The sequence below is a fragment of the Chelon labrosus genome (assembly GCF_963514085.1).
Source record: "Chelon labrosus genome assembly, chromosome: 20".
NCBI lineage: Eukaryota > Metazoa > Chordata > Actinopteri > Mugiliformes > Mugilidae > Chelon > Chelon labrosus.
Window position 1 is genome coordinate 14,127,408 of NC_140353.1, and position 26,155 is coordinate 14,153,562.

The 26,155-nt window shown below is 44.0% G+C and overlaps 1 protein-coding gene across 24 annotated transcripts in view; it reads left to right on the plus strand.

Moving 5' to 3' along the window:
* The window catches only part of esrrb (estrogen-related receptor beta), a 75,683-nt gene that overhangs the window by 41,223 nt on the left and 8,305 nt on the right, over positions 1-26,155 (plus strand). For 21 of the 24 annotated variants that reach the window (XM_084568914.1, XM_084568913.1, XM_084568915.1 and 18 more), the window contains 4 exons: positions 6,769-7,178; positions 12,919-13,044; positions 18,760-18,951; positions 19,366-19,527. In XM_084568914.1, the coding sequence (XP_084425040.1) occupies positions 6,769-7,178; positions 12,919-13,044; positions 18,760-18,951; positions 19,366-19,527 (890 nt within the window). The remainder of the gene's footprint in view (positions 1-6,768; positions 7,179-12,918; positions 13,045-18,759; positions 18,952-19,365; positions 19,528-26,155) is intronic. The other 3 variants (XM_084568905.1, XM_084568917.1, XM_084568918.1) reach the window with 3 other exon arrangements.

A 26,155-nucleotide genomic window follows, 5' to 3' on the forward strand; every position in this document is an offset into this window, starting at 1 on the left:
GTAGTGTAAAAGGCTGTGTGAGTTTTTTTTTTCTTGTCAGTGTTTATTCCTTCTCATAATGGACGATTGCGTGCTTATGTGTGCGTTTTCCTCTTGGTCACAAAACATGCTCACATCATGAGACAGCCCTGAGTGCAATCAAATGGTCACATTGAGTAGCTGGTTGTTGAACTCTCCACTTTGACATGTCCTGTGACACAAGACGTGGTGAGCGCCGCATTGCACGTCTAGATTCCCCAAAGTTTAATTATTCCCGAATGGTGTGGTGGTGGTGGACACCACAGTATAAATCAGTTAGGCCCACCCGCCTTTTTATTACCAGCACTATTTATGGACAATGTGTGGCAGCTGGTAGAGATGAGCCTGTAAAAAGCTAGAGGCTAGTGCAATGACTGTGCCGACTGCTGTGGCGTGTGACAGACATAACAATGGTGTTTTTCAGTTGCATCGATTCATTTTGGATCTGTTTGAATTGTGCTCTTAAAGCAGCAATTTAAAAGTGAAAAATCCAGTTACATTTTTAACTCGATGAACATTTTAATTCTACATATATGCCATGATTACACACTGACTGGTCGCCCTATGCAAACATTTACACATGTGATTGTGTTTAAATCACTCCCTAAACCTCCTAATGTTGGCCTGTTCATTTTGCCTTGTATGTTTGTGTGTGCGCAGGCATGCGCTTGCATGAATGTTTGTCTGTTTATATTTGGCTCTTCCTCTGATGAAGAGGATAATTTATGGCGGAGGCAGGCATGGCTCTTTGTTTTAGGCAGGTAGAGTTTCCCCCTAAACAAGGACGGCCCATCAGAAGAAGATTAATGAAGTAATTTCATGCATGGCTCTATGCCTCCGTCCCCTCGTACGCACAGTGACTGTGTCTAAACCTGTGATTTACATTGGACTGTGTTAAATAGCCTCAACCCTTTATAATAATATGTCTTTCTGTTTGTGACACACGCACACACACATGCTACACAATCAGGAAAAGCTTTAATTTTGCTAATAAAAATATCTTTGCTTTTGTTTCACTCACAGATTGTGCATTAAGTATCTATTGACAGGACTGACATGCACTTACAATACAATTTTCATTATTCATATTTTATAACTTTACCTCTTTATTTTCACACCATAACCGTAGCCTACATTAAAGATGTGCTGTGGTTCTTGTCTGCTGGACCTAAACCATCTATTTTTTTTGTTTTGTTTTGTTAGTTATTATTATCACGGATAGGTCATGGTAATAAATTGCTGTTTTTTGTGGTCGATGTAACGGAGGAGGATGGCTGAGCTAACAAAGATAGTTTGACCAAAAAGCAGCAATCAAAGAATTTATTTTCAATTTTTAAACAATAATTTCATGATAAATTGGTAACTCGTCGCGTTGGTTTAGAGCTAAAACATCTGAAATAAAAGGAGAATCCACTTGTGTCTCAGCGTAGTGAGAGAATGTATTGTGATATTGGCGGCAGTGTATCAGTAACGTATCACACAACACCCGGTTGTGTCTGATGTCATTACCCACACTAGTTTTCTTGCGACACGCTTAGAAAGGAAACTGTCTTTAAGGGTAATTTTTTTTTTTTGCCAGTGGACTATAATTACTTTTTGTAGTTATCAAGGACCATTGTAAATTTATGTTGTTAAATTATACCATGACTGTGCCACATAATGGATGTAATGAAAACTAATCTTTTCTAATGAAAAGGCAGAATTAGAAATTTGATCCCAAATGTACTGCACGGCAGGCTGGAATTATCCCTGAACTTCTTTTTAACATACAGTATGATGAGCTGTCCAATTCTACAGAGAGCTTTTCCATTGGGTCTGCACAGAAGATTGTTAACTCCTTGCTCTCCGTCCGTAGTTGGAAGTTTAGACGATGGGCAACTCTCTCACTTCCCCCACTGACAGTAGCTCTATCATTAGCCAGTTGCTTCCCTCAACATCCTGAAATCAGCCCCTTATAAGAACTAGATCTGCCCAGTGCGGCCCAGACAGTTTACGTCAGACAAACAGCAGCGCCTGTATCACAAGAGGCCCTGTCTTTCCTGCCAGCAGCATCTCTAGAACAGGAAGGAGCGGGAGGGGGGGATCAATAGATGTGATCTGCTTCTTGGCCAGCTCTGTCTTGTGGTGCCGCTGGAGCATGGGGCTCATGTTGTCGTAGTGGAGTGAGCTCATGGCTTTATAAAGACTACAGTAACATCGCTGTGAAGCGGCTAAATATAATCCTCTGCTGCAGACTGAAAAAAAAAAAACTTAATTGCCCAGGCCACAGAGCAACATGGTCCCCCCAAGTGGTAACCCTGCACTAGCCCCCAGCATACCGAGTATTGATCCGGGGCCCTCGCCCCCCCTCCCCATTGGTACGATAAACACTGCTTTATCTGTCTCTTCTCCTTCTTTCCCTCATGTATCTCGTTGCTTACTTTCTCTTTTCCGGTTTTTCTGTCTCCTCGACTTCCCTTTTGTTTGCCTCTACAAATCTGCGCATCATAAATCTCTGTCAGCTTCTCCTGAGTGTCTGGCATATCTGTTAATAAAGAGGCCCCTCCCATGTCTTCAGGTCCACCCCCTCTGCTCAGCCCTCTCTCTGCCAGAGCAGGACTAATGAATGAGAATCTCCAAAATTAGGGGCCTCTTCCTCATAGATTAGAATGGGTCTCTATGGAGTGCCGGGCTTTCCTCCAACCAAACCACAGCCGTCAACCAACTCCCCCCCCACACATCTTTCATATTCTGTCTGCACCACAAACACACTCTCAGAGATATGAGTTTATGCAACAGCCACACACACTTACGCGCATTGCCCCAAGAGTCTTTGGCCCCTGATTCCCCTGACGGTCATTAACCTGGAACCAGTTAGATAGACATGGTGCTCTATATTTCAGCTTTTGGAATAACCATTCCCCTCTTTTATCCCAAGGGCCACACCAACCCCTCCTTGAGCCCCAGTCCTTTTTCATTTACATTTCCCCTGTGAGCACACACACTGAGCACCCTTGGTGGCATACAATCTTAGATATGTATTTCAGTGACTTCTGTGGGGTTCTGTAGATTTTGACCGTGGTCTCCGCTCTCCCAAAAATGAGTCCGTGGCTGTGTGTGTCGGAGCGCTAAAAGGTGCCAGTGGCCCCTGGAGGAGGGGTCAGCATGGTAGCTGCCACTGGGTTCTGGCTGTGGTGGAGAGGCTGAGCTGGGCTGAGAGGAGGTCTGTCAGAAGCTAATTGAGTTCGTCCTACCAGCGCTGACTCTGGGGCCAGTGGCTTATCAGGCCACATCGCCTGGGGGCCTCAAGACAGATCTGCCCCTACTGGGGCATCTGATATCAACATCACCCTGCCTTCAGATGTCAACCCCCACCACCATTTCTTCCCCCTTCACTTACCCAGTCTGATCAGGTAGCAGAGATGTGACACTCTGGGATGAGGTGAGCTAATGTTATAAAATGGTGTTTTTGGTATCTGGTGGCCTTGAGAGTGAAAAGGACACGAGGAATTTACCCATTGTTGAGCTGGTTCTTGAGCACCGTTTTGTTCAGTATTCTAGTAATTTGTAGGCGAAACAGGGAGAGTGATGTAGTCCCTCAAAGAACAGAAGATGTCAGTATCCTCCTGAAGTAGGCAGGTAGCTCTCAGCAGAAATACAAATTGGCTCAATTAGATGCTGAATGTTCTGCGCTCTTACAACTTTGACATGCACTGTTCTGAATTTTGCTTGCAGGCGAGGGAAATGTTGAGACGTGAGGAATGAGAGCTCCGCGGTTCTCCTCTCGGAAGTCGGGGAACAGTGAGCGCGAGACGAGCTGCCAGATCATTAGGCCAGCTAATCCTGGTCACAGCAGCACCAGTGGAATGATATTAGGGATCTGAAATGCTGTTAGGAGGGCCAGGTGGAATCAGATTAAAACCAAACTGCGTAGTGTGCGTTTGCGAGCCCATAACCTACTACTCAGCATGAATTTTGATCGGTACAAAGGGAACAAAAGGAGGAGGAACAGAGGGAGAAAAAGAGAGAAGGGGAGATACTGTGTCTTAGACGAGTGCTGCTCCTTTGGGCAGCCAGGCAGCAGAATTTGAAAAAGCTCTTACCTTGAGGAAGGAAGGGACAACTATAGATTTTACAGCATCAAGTCTCAGATAGTTCAGCAGACCCTTTCCTGTCTGCTCTGTCTGTGTAGCACATAAGCTAATTAGCACCTGCCCCACATATTGAATTATTTATTAGGACTATTGCTGCTGTCAAACTATTTAATGTTCATAATTCATTTTCTCATACAGTTGTATTTATAGATTTAAATTGGACCTGTCCCACGAGAGATTACGAATATTTATAGAAATATTTTAGAGTGTTTGATTAATACACCAGGTTCAAGTGGTTAGTATTCCCTCAGTATCATTAATCAATATATGCAGGCTTGTTAAAAACATAAGCATAGCAGTGGTATAATGTGTCATAGCAGAATGAGTTAAGGGGATTCTAGCCAGCACATTTATTATAAATGACCACATTGAGCTGGAGGGGAAACAGTTAAGACACTTATGCAATTATGCTAAGTGTCACCCTGAAGGTGGCCTTTGAACCGGGGTTAAGCTTACTCTGAATTTGTGAAATAAAAGCTAAATGGAGCCATCTCGTGCTCCTACGTTTTAATATATAGCCTTTAATAAGCCAAGTGCAGGTGCCCTGTCGCACAGGTGCACATATCCATCTGAAACAGAGAACATAAAGCAGATGAACACAGAGCCGTGCATTAATTTATGGGGATGCAATCTGCATTCATTATCAAGAGCAGGAAGTCCTATTTTAGAAGGGCTTGAAAAAGATTCAATTCCCGTTTCTCAAGGACATTTAAGAGTAAACGTGGATCATTTTTAAAACGATAAATCTGAACAACCACTCACAGCGCGGCTGCTAATGTTAAAACTAAGCTTTGTTTAAACTTGAAGCATTATTTTTACCAGAACAGTGGCTGTTTCATATTTTGAAGGTTTTATATTGCAAGAATTCCAGGAGTGCTCAGGCAAAGGGCTTATTCCACAAGGTCAACGGTTTTAACAGGGGGCATTTTTTATTATTTATTTTAGCAGTTAACCTTTTTGCGAATTTCCAGAAGTGGTAGGCACCTGGAGCTCCAATGAATATACATGACAGCAGGGAGGGGAAACCCGGGAATGAGATTTAATTTGACACGCTGACCTCCATCTCCACGGGCCCAGGAAACCAGGGTGAGAAAATAAGGTTGACCCACTGACCCCTGGGCCTGAACCCCTCCGTCACCCATCCTCACAATTAAATCAGCCTCAGAGAGCAAGAAGCAGTTCGGCCAGCCAATAGGGGACACTGCAGCGGGGGCCTCGTGTTTCCTGTTTCCTCTGAAGTATTCTGAGGCAGACAGTTATTGTCCAATCAGAAAGATTGAGGCCAGTAGGAAACGTCCGCCTCTCCCTGTGCTGATGGTAAACTGACATGTCAAATATGTAAACATTACCATTAGTTGGCAATATGCTAATGGAACTAATGTGCTAAAGCACAACTTGGGTTGTCGAGCTGCCACTCACTGTGAACCTCTGCATCTGAATTTGCATAAGCCATGTAAGGCTCAATTTTGTTAATGCAAGCAAGTGCAGGTGACCTTTCACCCCTGCCATAGTACCTAATGCAAAAGGGTGTGTGTGTGTGAACTCGCCTTGACCCCAAGAGGTTACGATGTCTACTCGGCATCCCCAATACACTGAGGTTTTCATCTCTTCTACCACTTCACCTCTTCAATTCACACTGTCTGCACACGGACAAATGAGTTGAGCATGTGCCGGCTAAGTTTTTTCCTCCGTTGTTCTCTCAGCGCAATTTCAAGTTAAAGGTTATAGAGCAGGACTGAAATAGATTTATATGGGCAAGGAAGGCTTCAGAGTGCATTTTGTGACCACAGCCAAAAGGCTGCACTTTAGTCTGCACACGTTACAGCATCAGATTGCATGTACTCCAAAATACAGTTATTAGGCAGACAGTGAAAAAGTCAATATCTTGCCATCATGTTTCCTTTTGGTTGACTGCTGACTCAAGGAGACAGGCCAAGGTCCGCCATGCTCTCTAAACTATGGAGAAGCCCCCATCTTGATGTGCTGTGTGTGCTGTGTGTGTGTGTGTGTGTGTGTGTGTGTGTACACTTGTGTGCTAAGTAATTTTAGTGCTCTCTCCCTATTTCCGTCCCTCTGCTGTTCTTTTTCTTTCACTTCCCTCCTGTCTCTATGATTGTGTGTGGATGTGGGTAACTGGATGTGTGTATTGTGCTTGTGTGTATTTGTGCTCTGAAGCACTTTTGCAGTTGCCGTAGCGTGTGTGACTAATGAAACACTTAGTGTCCTTGATTTATAGGGAATGTTCAGACACATTGTTAGAGGACAGACAATTGGGAAAACATTAAAGTACAAACACATGACTGTGGTAGATTTAAATATTAAATATCTCGTCTCCCATCCCTTCTGCCTCCTGTTCTATGTGTAGAAATTGCGTGCTTACATTATGAAGAATTTGAATTGGACATCAGTTGTTGTACTGCAGTTGTAAATAACTAATATGTTAAGGCTAATATTTTTGATGATTCAGTTAATTAATTTAAATTTTAAAATGTATGTTGTAATTGTTACAAGTTTAGACACTTCCGCCACTCCACTGATTAATGACCTCTGCTAATCATCTTCATCTTCTCCTCCTCCCTTTCCCATCACCCCCTTCCCCCCTCCCCCCTCCCCACAGGCTGCTGAATAGAATGGCCGCTGATGACCGGCATCTACCCTCCAGCTGCGGGTCCTACATCAAGACGGAGCCATCCAGTCCCTCTTCGGTCATCGACACAGTCAGCCACCACAGCCCCAGTGGCAACTCAGACGCCAGCGGTGGCTATGTCAGCGCCATGAACAGCCACTCGAACGGCCTGGACTCTCCCCCTATGTTCACTCCCAGCGGCCTCGGGGCTGGCACCTGCCGCAAGCGCTATGACGACTGCTCCAGCACCATCATGGAGGACTCGTCCATAAAGTGCGAATACATGTTGAACTCCCTCCCCAAGAGGCTGTGCCTGGTCTGTGGAGATATAGCCTCGGGGTATCACTATGGGGTAGCCTCTTGTGAGGCCTGCAAAGCCTTTTTTAAAAGGACAATACAAGGTATTTTTCTCCTCTCACCTCCCCATAGCAAACACTCACTGCAAGTTATTTCATCCCATGTAGTCGCATCACTAAACACAAAAACACCCTCCGTACACGACACCTTTGACCTCACAACAACACTGAAACATACTTAGTCTGAGCAATTCACTACTTAAAAAAATCATTGAAGTGTGCAAGATGTTTTCTCTTCCTCCTGAGATGAGCAGCCTCCAGAAAAAAGTCTTTGTTTAATTTGTCAAAATTTGGGATATGGGATAAAATGAAAACATGCGAATCTCTTAAATAATTTTCAACATGCTTATATTGACTTAAATAAAACCAGGAGAATATTCTGACATGCGGCAAACAACCAGCGTGATTATGATGCCATCATCTGTCACGGTTGGTGGAGTATGGTGGACACGACATCATCTCTCAGAGGTCAGATTTGGCTGAGTGTGGGGGCTGTTTGCCCAGATGCCTTGGGGGGCTCAGAGAACATACTTTATTATTCTTGTCCTGTTTTGTGTGTGTGTGTGTGTGTGCGCGCGTGTGTGTGTCTGGGGACTAGGGTGCGATTGGCTATCTGCAAGGCATGATGTATCACAGCTTCTCATTAGAGAGGCAATGAAAGGCCCCCCACTGTGAAACTGCGCGCTCTGCTCCAGATTAATCAGGAGGACGAAGATATTGTTGAGCCTGGAAAAAGAAATCCGCACAACAGGCACAGCTGCCCGGGACTAAGCTCTGGCTGCTTAGTATAGGAATAAATACACTTGATAAAACAGATGAAATAAGTAAAACAAGCGAAAGGGTTTGAGTATTGCAAAATGAGATGATGAAGATTTGACGAAAAACAGGAATTTGATTTTAGGTAAATGTTTTTTACATCTTTCATCCATTACTTTCATTAAATTTTCATCAGCGAATGAGTGCAGCCATTACATGGGCAGCAGGCCGTCTGTCTTGATGCTAGGTGTTGATTTTGGACCTTACAGCCCTATCAGCTTTAGACAGTCTATGTACCTTTTGCAGGCAAACAAAAGCATTAGGCCAAATCCTCCTGTTTACCCATGCTGCCATCAGCAATCCTGTCTATTGACAAAAGATGAACATTTTCTCTCAAGTAACATAACTGGGCTTTTGTCCCGTCACTAAAAGTACACTGACGGCATCACAATGGAAAAGAAAAGAGGCATCAGGAAAGAAAAGAGACATCTTAAGTGGAGCAATGGCCCAAACAATTAAGAGCAAGGTACACAGGAAAAAAAATTGAAAGCTGCTCTTTTTCCCCCCTCACTCTGCATTGTCGATTTGAAATCCCTCTCTTTCTCTTCTTGGAGGGCTGCCTGTAATGGAGCTAATCTGCCGTCGTTTGTCCGAGCCACAGGAGTTTTGTCAATAACAATCAGCGTTTGGAAAGTGTAATTAAGGCCGAGGCTTTTCATTAGGAAGAAGGGAGGGGGCCGTCTCCAGGGACGGGCATGCCAATTAGAAACTCAGGCACGCGTCGCCGGGTAATTTCAGGGAAAGGAGGGGAAAAAAACCCAGGACTTCTTTAGATTGGAGAGGGACCCTGCTGCTCTTTCAGAGGAGAGGAGAAGAGGCTTAATGGCATAATAATCAGACAGGGGTCCCGGGCAGAGAAGGCAGGAGGACAGAGAGACTTTTTTGGGGGAGGTGAAAGCCTTCCGAAATGATAAAAGAAACACATGCAGGATTGCTAGAGGAAAATGGAGGCATTAAAATAGCGACATGTAGAGCCCTTGAAAGAATGAGAGGGTGCCGTTGATGAGAACTGATTAATTAAAGGAATAACGAGGCAGTCAAGGGTGGAGTGTGAGACGGCCCTCTCTAATGAGAAGAAAACAAAGGAGCTGTCTTTCCCAACCCTTTATCACATTGTTCTATAACACTTAGGGCAAACATGCTAAGTTAATGTTAACTATGTATGCGACAATTTCTTTATCACCTTGCGCTCACCTTGTGCATTTTCCTTGTGATACAGCACCTTATTCTGCTGGAAAATGTCTTGTTAAAGATGTGTAATCTTTTTAAAATACATATTTATGAATGAGAGCAAAAATGTACGCATTGATTCTCAGAGAACTCTTAGAATTATCTTTGAATCTGCTTCGCCTCCCCTCTGGCCTCTCCTTCCTCAGCTGATGCCCCTACCTTTTCAACGAAAGCTGGTGGAAAATCCATCTTCTGTCACCTATTCATTCACTGAAAAGCCCCTTGAACTCATACGTGGAGATAGTTGCATTAGTCAAGGCCAGACCCAAATTAATGTCAACCTGGATCTCCATCCATCCCAGAAATACCCCTGTTCTCATTGCTCCCTAATCACCCCCCCTCATCCCTGCACCTCACATGCCCCACCAATCAAAAACATAAATGTCTTATTGAACCGTGTTTTCTTCCCATTTTGAACCCAAGTGTAAAATTGCTTGAAAACCAACTGAACTCAGTGGCCCTCTTTTATATGAAGTAATAGACCTTGACAGTAAGCCTGTAAAAGTCAGTTTAGATTTTGATGAGAAATACCTGCCATTTTACTGTAATTTACTTACAAGACCTGACTTTCCCCTCTGTGCCCTGGCATGGGTCCTGAAAAGCCATAAAATAGATTGAGACAGATACTTATCAAGAGAAGAAGGAGGGAAATCTTTTTCTTCCCCTTCACTCTGTAATGTTATTGGTAACCATACCATAACCTCTCTAAAGACGGATAAACCCGAGCGTGGCCCTCGGGTTAAAGGCTTTCCCGCCAGTGTGTTTCATTTTTGAAAGTGAAACTTACCATACTCTGCCAGCCAGTTATTGTCTGACATTAAATACATGAAGTCCTTTAAACTCAGTCCTTGAATTTACTGTAACCAGAAATGACCGTACCGAGGGGTCGCGTTGTTTTACTGCTTTTCAAGGTGCTTGAATTTCACACCAGGTAGAAGACAAAAAAATAAATAAAAGTTAAATCTCTGTATTCAATTTCTTTTAACCCATCGGTTGATTTTAATTTATTTTAGAAGTTCATTTTATTATAACTCAATTTAGTGAAGCTAGTTTTATTAAATTCAGCCAAAATACTTCATTCATCTCTAAATAAAGTTTGAGACGACAAAGAAATTATGGTAGCTACGACAAAAAAAGGGACAAAAAAATAATGACTATCAAACAGTACAGTAATAATATCTCAAAGAATTTAATATTAAAGCCTAGATACCTGTGATCGCACACTTATTTAAAATGAACACTAATTAAATGAACAGTTAATTTGTAACTAACCACAACAATTACAGGTATATAATATAAAAAAAGATTTTTACATATTGTTGACTGAATACTAATTATATACTTTTATCCTCTGTGTTAAATTACATTAGTGATGGAGGCAAACCTTTAAAAGCATTGGTTATTATAATATTAGAACATATATTTAAAGATCTGCTAGCAGTTTAGGAGCTGTGGGAAATGGCAGCCGGTTACACTTTCTGCACTTGTGTTTATATTTGTATGAGGGATTGTGTCTATATAACATTAACATTTTATGAGGATTTATCTTTTCTATCCATATTACTAACAACAATAGGCCATAGGAGGTCAGAGTGTATTGTAATTTTAGATCAGCTAAGGAGGCATTAGACGTGTTATGAGGTGGGATTTTGGCTTGACTGTATGTATACTGATACCAAAACACTCCCCGTCCTAAATATAAACCGAATGCAGAGATGAAAAATTAGTTAATCCATCCTTCACTCGGCACTGAGCTATGAGAAGCCCCATCTGACAGAACATCAGACGAACTGGGGGCTCGCTAAGGACAGGTGGACACGGTAGCGCAGCAGTGTGTTTGTTGTCGTTCCTGGAGTGTGTGCGATATCAAAGGGCTGTCGAAGTTAGCGACCAGGTGGGGTGTGTGCACGTGTCCCTGCCACAACTTAGAAAGAGTAGGGAGAGAAAAATAACCCTGTGAGCAAAGTGGTCAACTGTGCTGGGTTAGGCCATGCAAACAAACCTGCTACAGAGCATGCACATGTAGTGGCAATCAACTATAGTATAGACTATAATTATCATAATCTTTATATAATAAAGTGAATAAAATGCAAATGAAAGATTTTCAGATTTTCAATCAGAACCTTTTCTGTTTTTACTTATTACTTTTCATCAAAATTGCTGATTGGTTAGTGTATAAAAGAGACAAAAAAACAAAAAAAGACCCTGTAGAATTAACTCCTGTGCAGGGTGGCACTGATTGCCTCCACCCAGCTTATGGGAAATGGATAGGATTATTATGGTCTGGTTCTGCTATGACAACAGAGAAAACAGACAGAGGGAAGACAATCAGAGCTCATCAGCCGCTTCCCTCACACCTTTATTTACCCCAATCCCGAAGAGATGAGGAGAATTAGCATAATGATTTCTAACCCAGATATAAGGAGGAATTTCTAATTATTTATAACATCTTGGGACCCTCTACTTGATCTGTCCAATAATGTTAACATAATTGCATAAGTTGTCAAAGGGTGTTGGAGGGCTAGAGGAGGAACGCCAGTGGAATATTACGCAGCTTTCTGTACAGAAATGTGGAGCGAGGGTCAGAGCCGCGGAGCAGCTACAGGATGTTGGGCTGCAATCCTAATGTGTTTGAATGTTTGTCTGTCAGGTAACACACATGAATGAGAATGCTGTTGAAGGGGCCGCTGGACACAGAGCGCATTCTCTAACATATTGTTTACTTAAATCTATTGTAGCGGAAGAGAAAAAATATCCATGGGAATTATGATGATTAAGTTAGATTTAGACGTTATTTGACGTCTATCTCAGCACTATGCCGAAAGGATATAAACAGTAGGTTAAAAGAAAAGTTTAGAGAAATATCAATGTCAAAAGCTTTAAAGCTAAAAGCCCACTCAGGATGAGAATAATTCAAATTCATATGCTTGAGGCAGCCATTACACTGAAACCCTTTATTGAAAACCCCCGTATACAGTAAAATGTAGGGAATCAGGCAGAAGCGGAGGAATTGCCTCGCATATCCTGCCCTTTGTATTGTTAATGCTAGAGTAGAGCAGAACCGGCTCTTTTATTGTGTAGCAATGAAACTCTTTTTCATTGCTCCGCCCTGGAATCAGACGCTACAGCTGAATAATGCATAAGGCCTCTTGCCTGTACGCTATGTAAATAGTCAACAATGGCAACAGTGGTAACAACAGGTTTGGGTCTGCAGGAGTATTATGTAAAGTGGTCAGGGCCCGCGTGTCTGGCTCTCTAGCCTGCTATTGAGGCACCGGCAGGCCCCTCTGAGCGCAGGGGGACATGGCCTGCGCCCAGAGCCCGGAGGGGACACGCACAGAATTAATGAGGCCAATTTAGTGTTGGACCAGTGTGGCATCTACTGAACGGTCCTGAAGGACTATTGTAGCTTTACCTCCACCCCCTACCCCTGCCGTTTACCCCTTACCCCCACCTCCCCTCTCACTGTGGCCCCCAATGCTAAAAGGTACACCGGAGGACACCTGAGCCACCTGCAGACTACAGAAATAGATTCGAAAGAAATTCATGTGATTAACAAGTGCCTCATTGGCAAAAGATGATTTATTGTGGACCATCTGATAGCACAGAGAATACACACTGGTGTTTTCTACATCAGTACCAGGTCCCAGCTATCATTAGGCTCACTTTAATGCTTTTGTGAGTGCATAGTCTTTTAATATGTTTGTGCTAACCTGCTCTTCTTATCTCTGCTCCTCAGGTAACATAGAATACAGCTGTCCTGCCACAAATGAATGTGAGATCACAAAACGGAGACGCAAATCATGTCAGGCTTGTCGCTTCATGAAATGCCTCAAAGTGGGGATGCTCAAAGAAGGTAAGAAGAGTAAGAACATTTTTTATTATTCTTACACACGCATATATATATATATACACATACAACAGTTACATTTTGATATAAACACACACAAAAACAAAACTTCGATGTGTCTAGTCAACGTAGGCGGAACACTTAAACATCACACATTTTCTCTTTTTATAGTTGTTAAGTCCCAGTTTGCTTCAGCCCGCGGTGAGAGATGCCTACGACTTGCTCGCCAGCGTAACAGTTCCCAGCCCCCTGTCCTCCCTCTACCTACACAGCAGTAAATAATGTGCAGTTGAGCCGGGGACAGAAATATGCTGAATAGGTTGATCCCCCCCCCCCGTCTGAGTAATAGAAATGTAACCGTATTCCACTTGGAAAGGCTCAGGCCGGGTCCCTGAGCACACGCCCGCCACAGTCTCAGCTCTCCCCGGCATATTGATCCACTAAATGTTTTCCGAACATCTCAGCTCTCTTCCTGTGGATGGTTTTTTAAAGTCACGCCAGCAGGGAATTCAGTGACAATTAAACATGCTTCCGATGGATTTGTCTGGCTGGGTTTCTCTCCCCCTCCCTATCACTACTGACTGAGCCCCCTGAGACCCCGAGCCTTGGCTGCTCTTCTAGGGGAGGCACCTATCCGCTCTCCCGCACCCCGTTACGTTAGTGTCTCTCTTTCAATCTTTATCACCGTCTCACTTGTTGGTTGCTCCACAAAGGCAAATGAATAATGAAAGCTCTGGCTTGTAGTGTAGTGTTATCGTTTTTATTTTTTTTGCGCTCCTCAAGATGAATGCACGTGGCGCAACCTACGATCGTCCCTCATGGCTGTTCAGTCAGATAAATATTCTGCCATAGAAGCTCTAATAAATACGATTCTGTAAAAACTTCCACCTTTAAATTCTCTGTCCAACTCTGTGAATTATATATTGCACTTTTACTCCCCCCATTATTCTCCCATTGAAGAGAGGGATTTATAGATGCATACATATCCAGTCACCACCTGAAGCCAGAGTCGTAGCCCGTATGGATCCCCACACAGTAACAGAATCCCCTGGACTCCATGCAGCCAGATAAAGCCTCAATGCCAGTAATCGCATTACTATCTGATGAAAAATTTATGCCAATATATCATCTCGGAGAATAAGAGACTACAAATATGTAGCCTTGGCTATAAATGAATGACCGGTGTCGGGTCAGAGTAAAAAGAGTGTGAAAACTCAACTATGCAGACTTCGGCTAAGCCCGGGGTTCTAATGCACTCTTCTGTGTATTCAGCACATTCTCAGAATAAGAATGTCTCTCCTCTTTTACACAGAGGCTGCCGTCACCACACTGCAGCTTTTGTCATACTTTGATTGTGCCGGTGTTATCACAGATCCCTCTCAAACCGGCTGATTTTTATCCCAATCAAAATTATTAAACCCTTTTGCCGTGATTAACAGCGAGATGTGAGGCACATTTTTTTTTTCTTCAGCTGTGTCTTGGGGCCCGGTGTCACCAAGACTTAACGGAAAGAGAGTCACGTTGTCTGTGTCCGCTGTAAGCTCTACGAAGCCGTCGGCTCAACGCCATGCTCAGGCTCAGGATGTGGAGATGGCCACTGCTCATGTGACTGAGGTTGCCACTTACTTTCATTACTGCAGAAAGGTCACATTGTGTCTCAATGGAAAATCACCTAATTATAACTTTACGGCTCCAACAAAGTACAGTGCGGCCCCCCAAAGAGACACAAGTTTAAATCCATCACTGTCTCTGCAGGTATAACAATGCTAGGAATCTTTTGAGTAAATTAATGCTATATGATCTGTTTCTGTTTTTTTAAAATATGGATCATATGATGTCGGTATCTACTGGTCATCCACACATGCCATTGTTTGCAAATTTAGATCTGAAAGTGTGATAAGAGGTATAAGGAGAATGCTCTTTAAAGATAAGCAGTCAGATTACAGGAGACCGTGTGTTGAGTAGCTGTACTTTCCCTTGACTGTATAAAGGAGGAAGTGATCAATAGAAGAATCAAATGTCAGGGGCAACAGGTTTTTCCCCTGATCAATGGAAACGGATCAGAGCTTAAAGCAAGAGAGAAGACAAGATAGTATTGAGAGATTACATTGACATCATCTAGTGGAAGTTGCTCTCTGCACACTGACTTCCCTTCGCTCTCGCCCGCTCACACATAGATTCCTCCACATCCAGGGATGTACACGGCAAGTGCAGGAAAATACATGATATTCTTAAAATATTTTTATGTGGGGCTCTGGACAAAGAAAATGCTGTAATAATGCCCTGCGTATTATTGTAAGAGAACAGTGTATCAATAGTGAACATGTGCCGAGTAGAGTGCGTTTGTTCTGATATGCAATCCACCTCTCATTGTTAGAAAACCGACAACAGCCACAATAGCCCGGCTATAGTCACATCCCGAACATACGCACAAACCGCGCTACACTCACACGTATAGTTCCTTAAATACTACTTCGAAGATGCAGTGATGGCAATAAATTAAGTATTAAGAGGCTTATGCTGTGGCACAGCCTGACTTAAAATGTTTTACAGTGCTGTAATTTAGACTCCAAAGTGTGCTTTAAGTGGCATTTAGTCTTTTCAATTAGCAGTACGAGCAAGGATGTCAGCTCACCGGGGATATTGTAGCTAACCTGCAAATGGAGTATGTGACGAGAGTGTCAGTATGGCAGCCTTAGGGGTCAGCAGATGAGGAGGGGGCAATGCGTGACAATTTTTCCGCTACCCTCGCTCATCACCACTCGTGATTAAAAATGCTGCAACACACTTACAAGCATGCAAAGCTGGCAACAGGGGCCCTTTGAAATAGTGCTGACGGCAGTTTAGCGGGGCGGCTTCCTTGAAAGGCAAGGTTCACCATGCCTTGCCATGTGGCCTTCTGATTTTCCCAGCTAAAATAGGGTCCGCCTAAGCCCCCCTTGGCATTGCCAACCATCCCAGACATCCTGACACTTTCCCCAGGGAGAGACACCCAGAACAGGTGAGGGACTCAAAATAAGGGCCCCTACCACGGCTGGCCACACAAAGTGAGTGAAGACAGGCCCTTTTGTAGGAGTGTGCTTGGGAGGGGATTATTATTGTTTTTGGAGAGAAAGAAGAGCCCTAGGTCAGCTGGCCTCAGCCCCCACCTCACGGCCTGTGCTAATCCGTGCACAAATGCCAGCCGCCTTGGCCAAAAGCCCCCGCCCTGAGCACCCTTCTTTGAAGAGATGATACCCGAGCTCACCCTCTGCTACCCTCACTGCACTGTGTAGTAGCCCATAAAACAGTGAGATGACTTTAGATGAGGTGGTACTCAACTCTCTTTGTACATTTATAACACACCTACTGTTTACTCTGGAGGGAGCCCAAGAGACTAGCCAGAGTCAGACCACTTAAAGGGTCGGGTGCCACCAAAGGGACACATGAACCCCGCAAAGGCCCCTATAAAGTCCTGGCTATAATGCCCGACAGCATGAGTGAATGAATCTGTCTAGCTGCTCTAATCACTCTCTCTTCCTCTCTGCCTGTGTCTGGCCCTGTTGGACAGTAAAATGAGACAGGTTAGTGCCAAGCTTTAATTCCTGTCAGCATCTGTTAATTATGGCCAGGACTGTTCTAATTAAAAGAGGCACCCATCTACCTTCATCGCTGGCTTTATGCTGGCTGACACAGCCACATGACTCAACTGGCAGAAAGGAACAAGGCGAGCAGAAGCGTAGCCACCTGGCAGCAGTCGAGCTCAACGGGAGAGCCGGAAGAAACTGTAGAAAGTGGTGACATCACATTTGACAATGAGAGGAATTTTCCATGCCTTCAATAATAACATCCCGGCTGAAGTGGAAAATTTTTAAGCACTTAAACCCAAGCGGTGGACTAAGGATATTAAAAGACTAATCAACACCAAGATAATCTATTACTTGATGTGATGCATGTAAAAGTTAATTGTCATTGTGTATCTGTGCGTGCGTAAAAGCACAGGTAGTTGCCGTCAGACGGTTCCCTGGTTCTTGCTGGAAAGGATGAGGCTCTGTGGGGAATTGGGGGTAATTAGGTTAGTAGGTTGTCAGTGTCAGGAAATTGAAAGACAATCCTAATCAGATTTGTGTTTCTAGGGAATCAAATAATTTATATAAGTAGAAGAAATCTCTATTCTACAGTTACATGATAATACAGTTTACTGGACCCCCCCATGCTTTAATAATTGAGAGGGAAACGAGCCGCAGCCATGTTAGAAAATGGCGAAAATCAAGAAGATGTTTTGCATAAATCTCTAAATTCCTCTTTGTTAAATGAAGGCCACCGCTTCTGTCTTACATCATCCGATTTTCCTTTCTCCCCCGTTCACCGAGCGACCTCCAATCACCGTGCATGGGACACATCCAAACTCATCCTCTCCAAGAGCACTTGCTGATGGGCAAATTGTATTAGGCTCATTTGCAGTGGCCACACAATGCCCAGGTTTGACACCGTCCTCCCTGTTATAAAGTGATGAAATCATCAAGGAAGTGCTCTGGCTGCGGGTGTTGTTCACTCAGAGGACGCTGGAAGCTGACAAATTAACTCCTCCTCCACCACAAGCATTTCATTGAGGCTTTTCTCATCCAACCTTTAGTATTAAATTTGTTTGGGGGTTACATTATGCATACAAGGTAAATTGAAGGGATTCTCCCTCTTGACAGGATTAAGATATCAGGTATATTTAGACTGTGCGGCAGCAGCGACGCGCTATTCCAAATGTGGGCATGCAGGATATAAATGTTTGCATACAATTACATTAAACAACCAAATACCTGCCTGGTGGTATCAAATGAATGGAACAGCTGAGATGAAATATGTTAACAAAATTAATAGAATAGAAAAGACATCCAAATGGAAACATTCTTATCAAATAATGAGATAATAAATAACTTATGTTATGATGAGGCCGGCTTGACATTTACAGTATCAGTGTGGAACCTGGCCCCCTAGGTGTGGCTGGGGGTGATAAGGCCTCAGTGCTACTCCAGTGAAAGAGGGGTGAAATAAGGGGCTTTTATGGGAAAGCAATACCTAGTTATCTATCTGCGGTATGACAGTGGAGGCTTTCTACATTGTGTGCGAGTTTGTGCCTTTGCTTGTACGCTGGTTAAGTTTCGGGACGTTGAAGAGCACACACCTGAGAACACACATACGTGCACGCACAGAGGGAAGTAGCTGGCAGCTAATTAGTATGCAGTCTGCCTCACCCCAAAAGCTAAATAATTAGAGGGCCAGTCTGTGAGATCATTGACCCTGCGTTAAATATTCATATGTTTAGACCTGCTCTGGGCTCAGCTGTGTCACAGTAGACCAGCCAGGCATGGACCACATATGGGAAGGCAGCCGCGCCTCTGACACATCCGCACACACACACACTGGAATGCATGCTCGCCCACACACTGACGCACACTCATACTTCCATACAGTCCATTTATATTGCTTATATACATGCTAGAGACCAGCACTGACTTGCACCAGACTTTTGCACATGATCTAATACATAATATGTTTGGGTGTCATTTTGGTACATCATCCAATATTTTAGTTCCAGTGTAATTGACGAAAATATATATATATTTTTTTATGTATTTATAGCTGTAACACATTTTATTTAATGTTTTTTTTTTTCATGCATTTAATATCCATTAAATTCTAATCTGTAAAAATACACTCTTCATCTCTATGTCCCTCCTTTCTTTTCTACCCCAGGGGTTCGTCTGGACCGCGTGCGAGGGGGCAGACAGAAGTACAAGCGGAGGTTGGACGCAGAAAACAACCCGTACCTGGGCTTGACGCTCCCCCCTCCCACCAAAAAGCCTCGTGAGTACTGCTCCGTCACTAGCCCATTGTCTCCCTCCTCCGTCGCCCCTCCTCCTCCTCCTCTGCCAGGCCAACGAGCAGGTAAAACTGAGGCAAAATTCTAGGCCAGACTCATGTTCCCCTGTCTCTGTCTCTGCCATGTTTGGACAGTTGAGAGTTCACTGGTCAGAAATATAGGCCATGTATTGTTCTGGTCAGAGCTGAATTATGATAAGTCTCTGAGCAGATGACCGATATTAAAACAACTTGCTCAAGGACAACAGTGTTTCACATTTTCAATGCAGCACGTTTCACACGTTTCACTCATACAAATTCAAGCTCCGTATATTAGCTTCCGTAATGAAAAAAGAAACGTGAACGGGAGGTCACCATTCTCCTGTGTTTATCGTGTTTATCGGTGATGTGCGTCTTTGTGCCTCCCCGAGCTTTTCACCGAAATTACCTTTGACCTCTGACTTTCTTGTGACGACCAACTCCTTCCTCCTCTATCCCCAGTCACAAAGATAGTGTCTCACCTGTTGGTGGCGGAGCCAGAGAAGATCTATGCCATGCCTGACCCCACCATGCCGGAGAGCGACATCAAGGCTTTGACTACGCTGTGCGACCTGGCTGACCGTGAGCTGGTGGTCATTATCGGCTGGGCTAAGCACATCCCAGGTATGAAAAGAAAAAAAAGACAAACGTCGTCTTCCCATTTTTTTGAAGACCTCTTATCTAATTTTTATTTTCCCTTTTTAATTTTTTTGTTCATCCCCAGTCTCGCACACACTCAAAATAAACATGCACACACACGTAGATAATTAATGACAGCGGCTTACGTAGCCTCTTGGTGTGAGGAGGATTGAGGGGGTGCAAAATGGACATTGCAGTGCAAGAAACAAATCAATAGAGTGCATCCAAAATCCCTGCAATGAATGGAGAGGGGGACACAGACCCAGTGCCAATGTATGTTGTAATCACTGGGGAGATTTAGAGCAAAGTTGGGGACCTGCCCAATCAAACAAGACATCATATCACACACATGCACGGATGAATACACACACACACACGGCATTGAATTATTGATGGGCATAATCATGTTTCTTCCTTGCCCCATAGACGATGATAGACGAGGTGTTAGGTTATAAGAGGCTGTTAAATTAAGGATACACCACCTCACGTCAGCACAGATTTTGCTTCCTTCAAGAGTTTTCCCCTGATTTTGACAGAGAACATGTTGTTCAGCTGCTCTTTTTTTTGCAACCGAGGCAGATTCTCCTTGATCTTGAGCTTGACCCCCATAACTCTATAACATTAGAGTGCTGTAGGCACGGAGGGGTAACAAACTAAATGAATGTGTCCCTCAGCGGCAACTCCATAACCTCTTCTTTTCATCAGCATACCTTGGGCAGGCACACAGCTGTCAGCATGCAGGAAATGTGCAATATCACTATAACACTGGCCGGCACTTGAATACACTGTGCGCCTCCCTTGCTCTAACAGGAACACACACACACATACAAGTACGTACATACTTTGGTCATGCACCAGTTAATTCTCAATCCCACTCCATAGATTTACTTATTTTCAGTAGAGTAAAGTAGACTCCTGCTGACCTCGGCCAGGTGCATTTTGTACTGAAAAGGTATTAGAGTACTTCTCAGAAGGAGGGGTATTAATCAGGTACAGATCTGATAGTAAGGAGATTAGAGATGGATATGCTCCCAGCCCCTGGCCTCAGCCTCGCTCCCTTACGCATCTAAACAGTTTGGATCACTCCGCACAGGCCATGCATGGTCAGCAGACTGAGAGTTTAACCAAGGAGCTTATTCAGGACTGGATCACAGCTGACCCAATAACACACTCTCATCGTTGTGACCCAAAAATTACTCCAGCGCCACAGACGGCCACAAAAATGACAACGGACTGTTGAGTACAGACTGTGCGAGCGTGGAAGCTTCATTCACTAAGACAGACAGACATTCAGAAAGAATGAAAAGAGTGTGCAACTGCACTTATGTGTATTTTTTAGAATTTGTGGTGTTTCTTGTTTAATCATATGCTTAACAAATTCTTTAATATTAACTAGTGTTGAAAAGGTTTTATCCCACCTCCTGACTTGCATCATCATTTTAATATGTGTACACACCAGCTCGGATTTTGTGAGTCACGGTGCTGAAGCGCTGTTAATCAGATTATACTAACACGTATTGTACAGTGGATAGATTCATAATGTTAATGGGATTTGCCCCACGGATTGCGGGAGAGGACTTGTCATTCCAAATGTGTCGATAATGATCATTTAACCCAAAACCTGAGGCGGTAAGCCTGAGTGTCTGTTCGCTCTGTGAGCAAGTGTCTGGGACTGAGAGGCTAAAATAAACAATCTGCACTACCTGGGAGATGATAGACTTTAAGCAGATTATTCAGATCTGGTACTATATACACACACTTCTGCTTTTGCTTTATCTTTACTCACTCAGTGTAAAATCACACATATTCTTAGATTAAATGACAATTTAATACATGAAAAAAAAAACACTTTAGCTGAGTGCCTGAGTGCTTGGTCTGTGTCTGTCCCTTTGGTGGTGTCTGTATTAGGACAGTGGGTGTCCTCTGGCCATGAAATGGCTGCATAATTGAGTTGTACATGGCTGAACCTGATCAGAGACGGTTCACTGGTTGAGCGAGACTTCATGCACTAACACTCCATGCACCAACGGTACCCCAGGGCAGCCTACCATGCGCAGCTCCCGCTATATTTCTCCCCCTCCATCAACTACAGGACAAGAAAGGAAAGGGGCGGAAAAAAACTGCTGATTGTATTCTGATAGATTTTTGTGGCCTTGGGCAACGGCATTAAAAAGATTAACAGTTCATTATGAAGTAGACCACATTGATTAGGCCATTGGCAGATGGGCCAATAACTAAAGTCCAAATGTAACAATTTAAATGTCATGAAAATTGGCACTTACCTTCTCCCAATTGATTTTTAATTTCTCCTATTCTTAGCTAACATTTAAAAGTGCGTTTCAAAACTGGCATAATGTGGAGAAGAGTGGCCCTATTGAGTTTTAATGGGAGGACGACTGGAGGATAACAAAGCTGTATCATTAGTGTAGATGATATCTTTGCCGTACTCGGTCCAGTGTCAGCTTTGTTATCTCAGCCGTGAAAGGTCGGTTTACATACGTGAAGTGCTTTTCAGGTGTTACAGAGTTTCTTCTGCGATTTTAGGTGAAATAAGGACACGTTTAATCAATCTAATCGGGCTGGTGTCACATTCCTAAATCCTTTTCACAGGTTTGTCGGTACCAGACTGCAGCCTTTCCCTAATTCTGAATCTGCTTTTGATTAACTGATAATCACTGCAGAGCTTTTGGACACTAGTGTCCTGGCTCCAAATAGCACCACGAAGCAGAGTGTAACACGGCTGTTGCCTGAGGGGTGCAGGGTCATTAGGAACAGTGTTAGGGGGATGTTGACAGATGGCTTGTTGCTCCAAAGGTGCTAACAACCTTTGACACACATAGCAGTCCACCGTCCACCCCTCCTGCACCCCTTCCATCATGTAAAGCTGCATTTTACTCTGTCCAAAGAGGTTTAGGCAGATACTAAGTATACTGACGGCTTCTGTGCACTAAAATCTGTTTACCACCTTGACACTACTACCTTATTCAGGAGTGACAGGATACTAGTATGACCCCTGCGGCCCTGTGCCGTCCCACTTCTTTTGCAGCCCACAGTGGGAATGTCATGCGTTCATATGTTAAAACTGGCATGCATGCTGTTTATACAAGAGGTGCTTGTTGTTTGGTGTTTGCCAGCTCGCGTTCTGGCTTCCCAGGCCTGCGTGTTTTCAACTGGGAATTCTCTTAAGGCTAAAGGGCCAAGCAAACATTGGGTCTCCGTTGCTGCTGCTCCATCGCTCCCACACAGTAAAACATATTTTTGATCAGACATGCCACCCCTTGAATTTAAAGGTTTCAAAGCATTGAGAACGTATTTTGTTTATTTACTAAGTTCATTTAAGAAATTAATTTAGCACACGGATTTAGTATTCAGTACTGCTAATTCACTTACTGCGTTTTACGTGTGATAGATTCAGGCCAGGAGACCCTAATGAATCAGGCTTGTTAGCATTGTTCTGTTCATCACTGGTGTTTTGGGAATATTCATCATCTGTGTTTTATTGGATTCCAGCTCATCAGATCTGCAATTGACAGACAACTGCCTTGCGTGTTAGTTGTTAGCATGGAGGCGGCGATGTTGAAGAGAGATCGCGCCTCTTGTATGTTGTCGTGTTTGTGTCAGCTCAACCCTCCACCGTAATCACCCACCCTCCTCCAGCCCCCTCCGGGCTCCTGTTTTCTCTTTGCCATTAAATTGTGAAATCTACTTACTGTGTTGCCAGCCTGATCCCACTCAAGCTGCGTAATCTCCTTGTAATAGAGTGTGAATACTGCCCGGCAATAAATCAGCACCTCATCAGTGCACTTTATTAAATATAGACACCAACAGACAGCTCTTAGTATATTCAATTTACCCTCTGACGTAGGCTTCAACACAGGAGATAAAGATAGATTGAGCAATCAGGTGGATGCTGAGGCCTGAACCCAGGCAGGAGAGCGGGAGGAAGGCGGAAAAGCTGCAGGGAGATTGAGATGGGGGGTATATCGGAGGCAGACAGGCAGTCAGGACTGTACGGGGCCAGGGAGGAGACATCTGCCAGGGAGGCTGGGGGATGGCTTTGTTTAGATGTTATGACATATGAGCAGGTGCATGCAGCATTACAATTACATGTGTACACACTGGAAATTTGTTGAAATTCTGAAACTATAGCTTTGCATTTGGGTAGTGTTTTATATGTAGTGAAATCTTTTATGCTAATGTGCACTTTAAGTAATCGTCAGTAGAGCGCCATCCCTCATTAAGCAATGTTACTTGATAGCAGCAAAGATAAATTATGTGTAATTACAGCAATGATTAAAGCCTGATTCATCCTCGTCTTTGGGCCTGAACAGCGATATGTAAAGTCAGTATCGGACAGTGGGACTCTGGGGAGTGCTAAAAACTCCTCTGCCGGGGTCAGGAGGTCAAAGGGTGCAGATTAAAACAAGGGGATTACTGTATTTAACGTTCTTCACCCTCAAACCGTTCACAGGCTACTGGTCAAATCACCCATTCCCCAGCTACTTACAATAGAGTAATGGGCTGGTTATCACGTCGAAAGAAGCCAGATAGCCGACTGTCCTGAAAGAGAGCGCTGGAGCGATTAATTTTCAGTCGTCAACCTCTTTTTCGCCAAGTCAATTTAGATTGTATCCACATGATTTTGTTCAATATAAAAACAGATTCTGTGTCATCAAATCAGTGTCCAGGGAAAAGCTTGAAGCAAACTGAGCCGTTTGTGTTGTACATGTGGCTGGATCTCAGGTCAAATTATTTGTGTCAAGCACAGCAATTTATTACCAAGCTGCTATTGATTGGATCCTCCTGACGCTGTCATGTAAATTCAAGAAGAATCATGGTCGGCAGCTGCAAGTCACACACACACACACACACACGGATCCACACACTCACTCACCTCTATGAAACTGCGCCAATATTGGATGTACATCTTGTGTGTCACGCTACCAGATTTGAAGAATCTATACAAATCACAGGTGTTCCTTTCTTCTTTTAAGCTGCCATCTGAAATAAAAAAAACCTTTGATTTAGAATAAGCTTATGGCAGCATGATCATTCAGCCCAGTTTGAGGTTATGAAAAAAGACGTGCTGAACCTCTGGGGTCCTGTTAGGGGCAGTTTTACTCCAACTGGAGCCCAGAGAGCACTTGACTTGGCTGAGGTGAGATTGCCGCTGGGCAGAAGTCTTCAGGGCCTGCTTGTCCTTCTGATAGCTGGCCATGATAGATCAGCCCCTGTCCAGCCAGAATTACTCTCTTCCCTCTTTCTATCTCTCTCTTCCTTTTCCCTCATGCTTTGGTCCCCTTTTGCTCTCACTCTTCCTTATCTCTCTCCTCTCTGGCCCATATCTTCTCCTCTCTTTTTATCCCCCATTTCTCTACCTCTCTCTCTCTCCCTCGCCATCTTTTTCCTTTTCTCTCCCTCCCGCCCTCCCTCCCTCTGTCTGCTCTGTTGTCTGATTGAGGGTGAGTTACGAGGGGGCTGCAGCTGGAGGGGGCCACCGTGCCTCGTAATTACATCTCTTTTTATTACCCGCGCTAATGGCCCTCGGGGAGAGGGAAACAATAATAAATTAATAGAATATGAACTCCAGCTCAACAGAAATCTCCAGCATTTCATTTTGGACCGTCCTGTGCTCTGGCAGATGAAACAGTGCTCTGATTAATCTCTGCGTGGGGTTTGAAGCAGCCGTCTGTGGGTTTGGGCTGCCCCCTCCTGCTCAGTGTCGAGGGCTTTTGGGGAGATAAAGGGAGAGATGATGGTTTTGGCTCCTGTTGTTGGTCTTCAGTGATCTTGTTTTCACCCTTTGAGCTTTTAATGATGATGAGCTAATGCAGTTGGTGTTCAAGCGGACTGTTATGTCCTTTCTTTGTCACTTGAATTCTACATTTATTTTGGGTCCTTTTGTCTAGATTGATCTGAATTCCAGTGATGCTCGTGTAGGATAAAAAAAAAAAAATATCACACCTGGCAATTTTGAAAACCTCTTTGAAACATAGTGTATGATCCCTGTTTGAGCAGGGTTTGTAAGGCAAAGTGAACAAAGAAAAACTCTCGGAGAACTGCGCTGTTATCTCTGCACTGCTGCTGCAAAGACTTTCAGTCGGAAACCCGCCGCTGCACTCAGCAGTGGAGTGGAAAAGGCCCTTCAAGCGCACAGACAGGCCCCTTTGATTTGGTCAATATTGTGTCATGTTTGGTCAAACCCCGCCAAGGCAGTGGGCTGGAAATGAAGATGTAAATATTGATATTTCATTAGAGGAAATCACCCACTCCGACGGCACTTAACCGGGCCACCTTCAGAGTGCGGCGGCCGGAGCGCCGTGTGACCTGCGGAGTCGGGAAGTCACTTCATTACTCGATTAAATTGAGTGGAAAAAGGCGAGGCAACGACACGAGATCCCATTTGGAGCGATAATTTAGGCCCTGAAGAGTGGGGATGGAGCAGGGGAAAAACACTACCTCTCCATCTCACAACACTGGATTAAATTCAAGGACTTTTAGCGTCAAAGGTAATTGTAGGCTGCTGGGCGGCGTGTGTGCATATGGCTGAGAGGTGTCTGTTGTATCAGAACAACTCTAAAGCCACTTCAACAAGCCCTGAACGAGGCCTTCA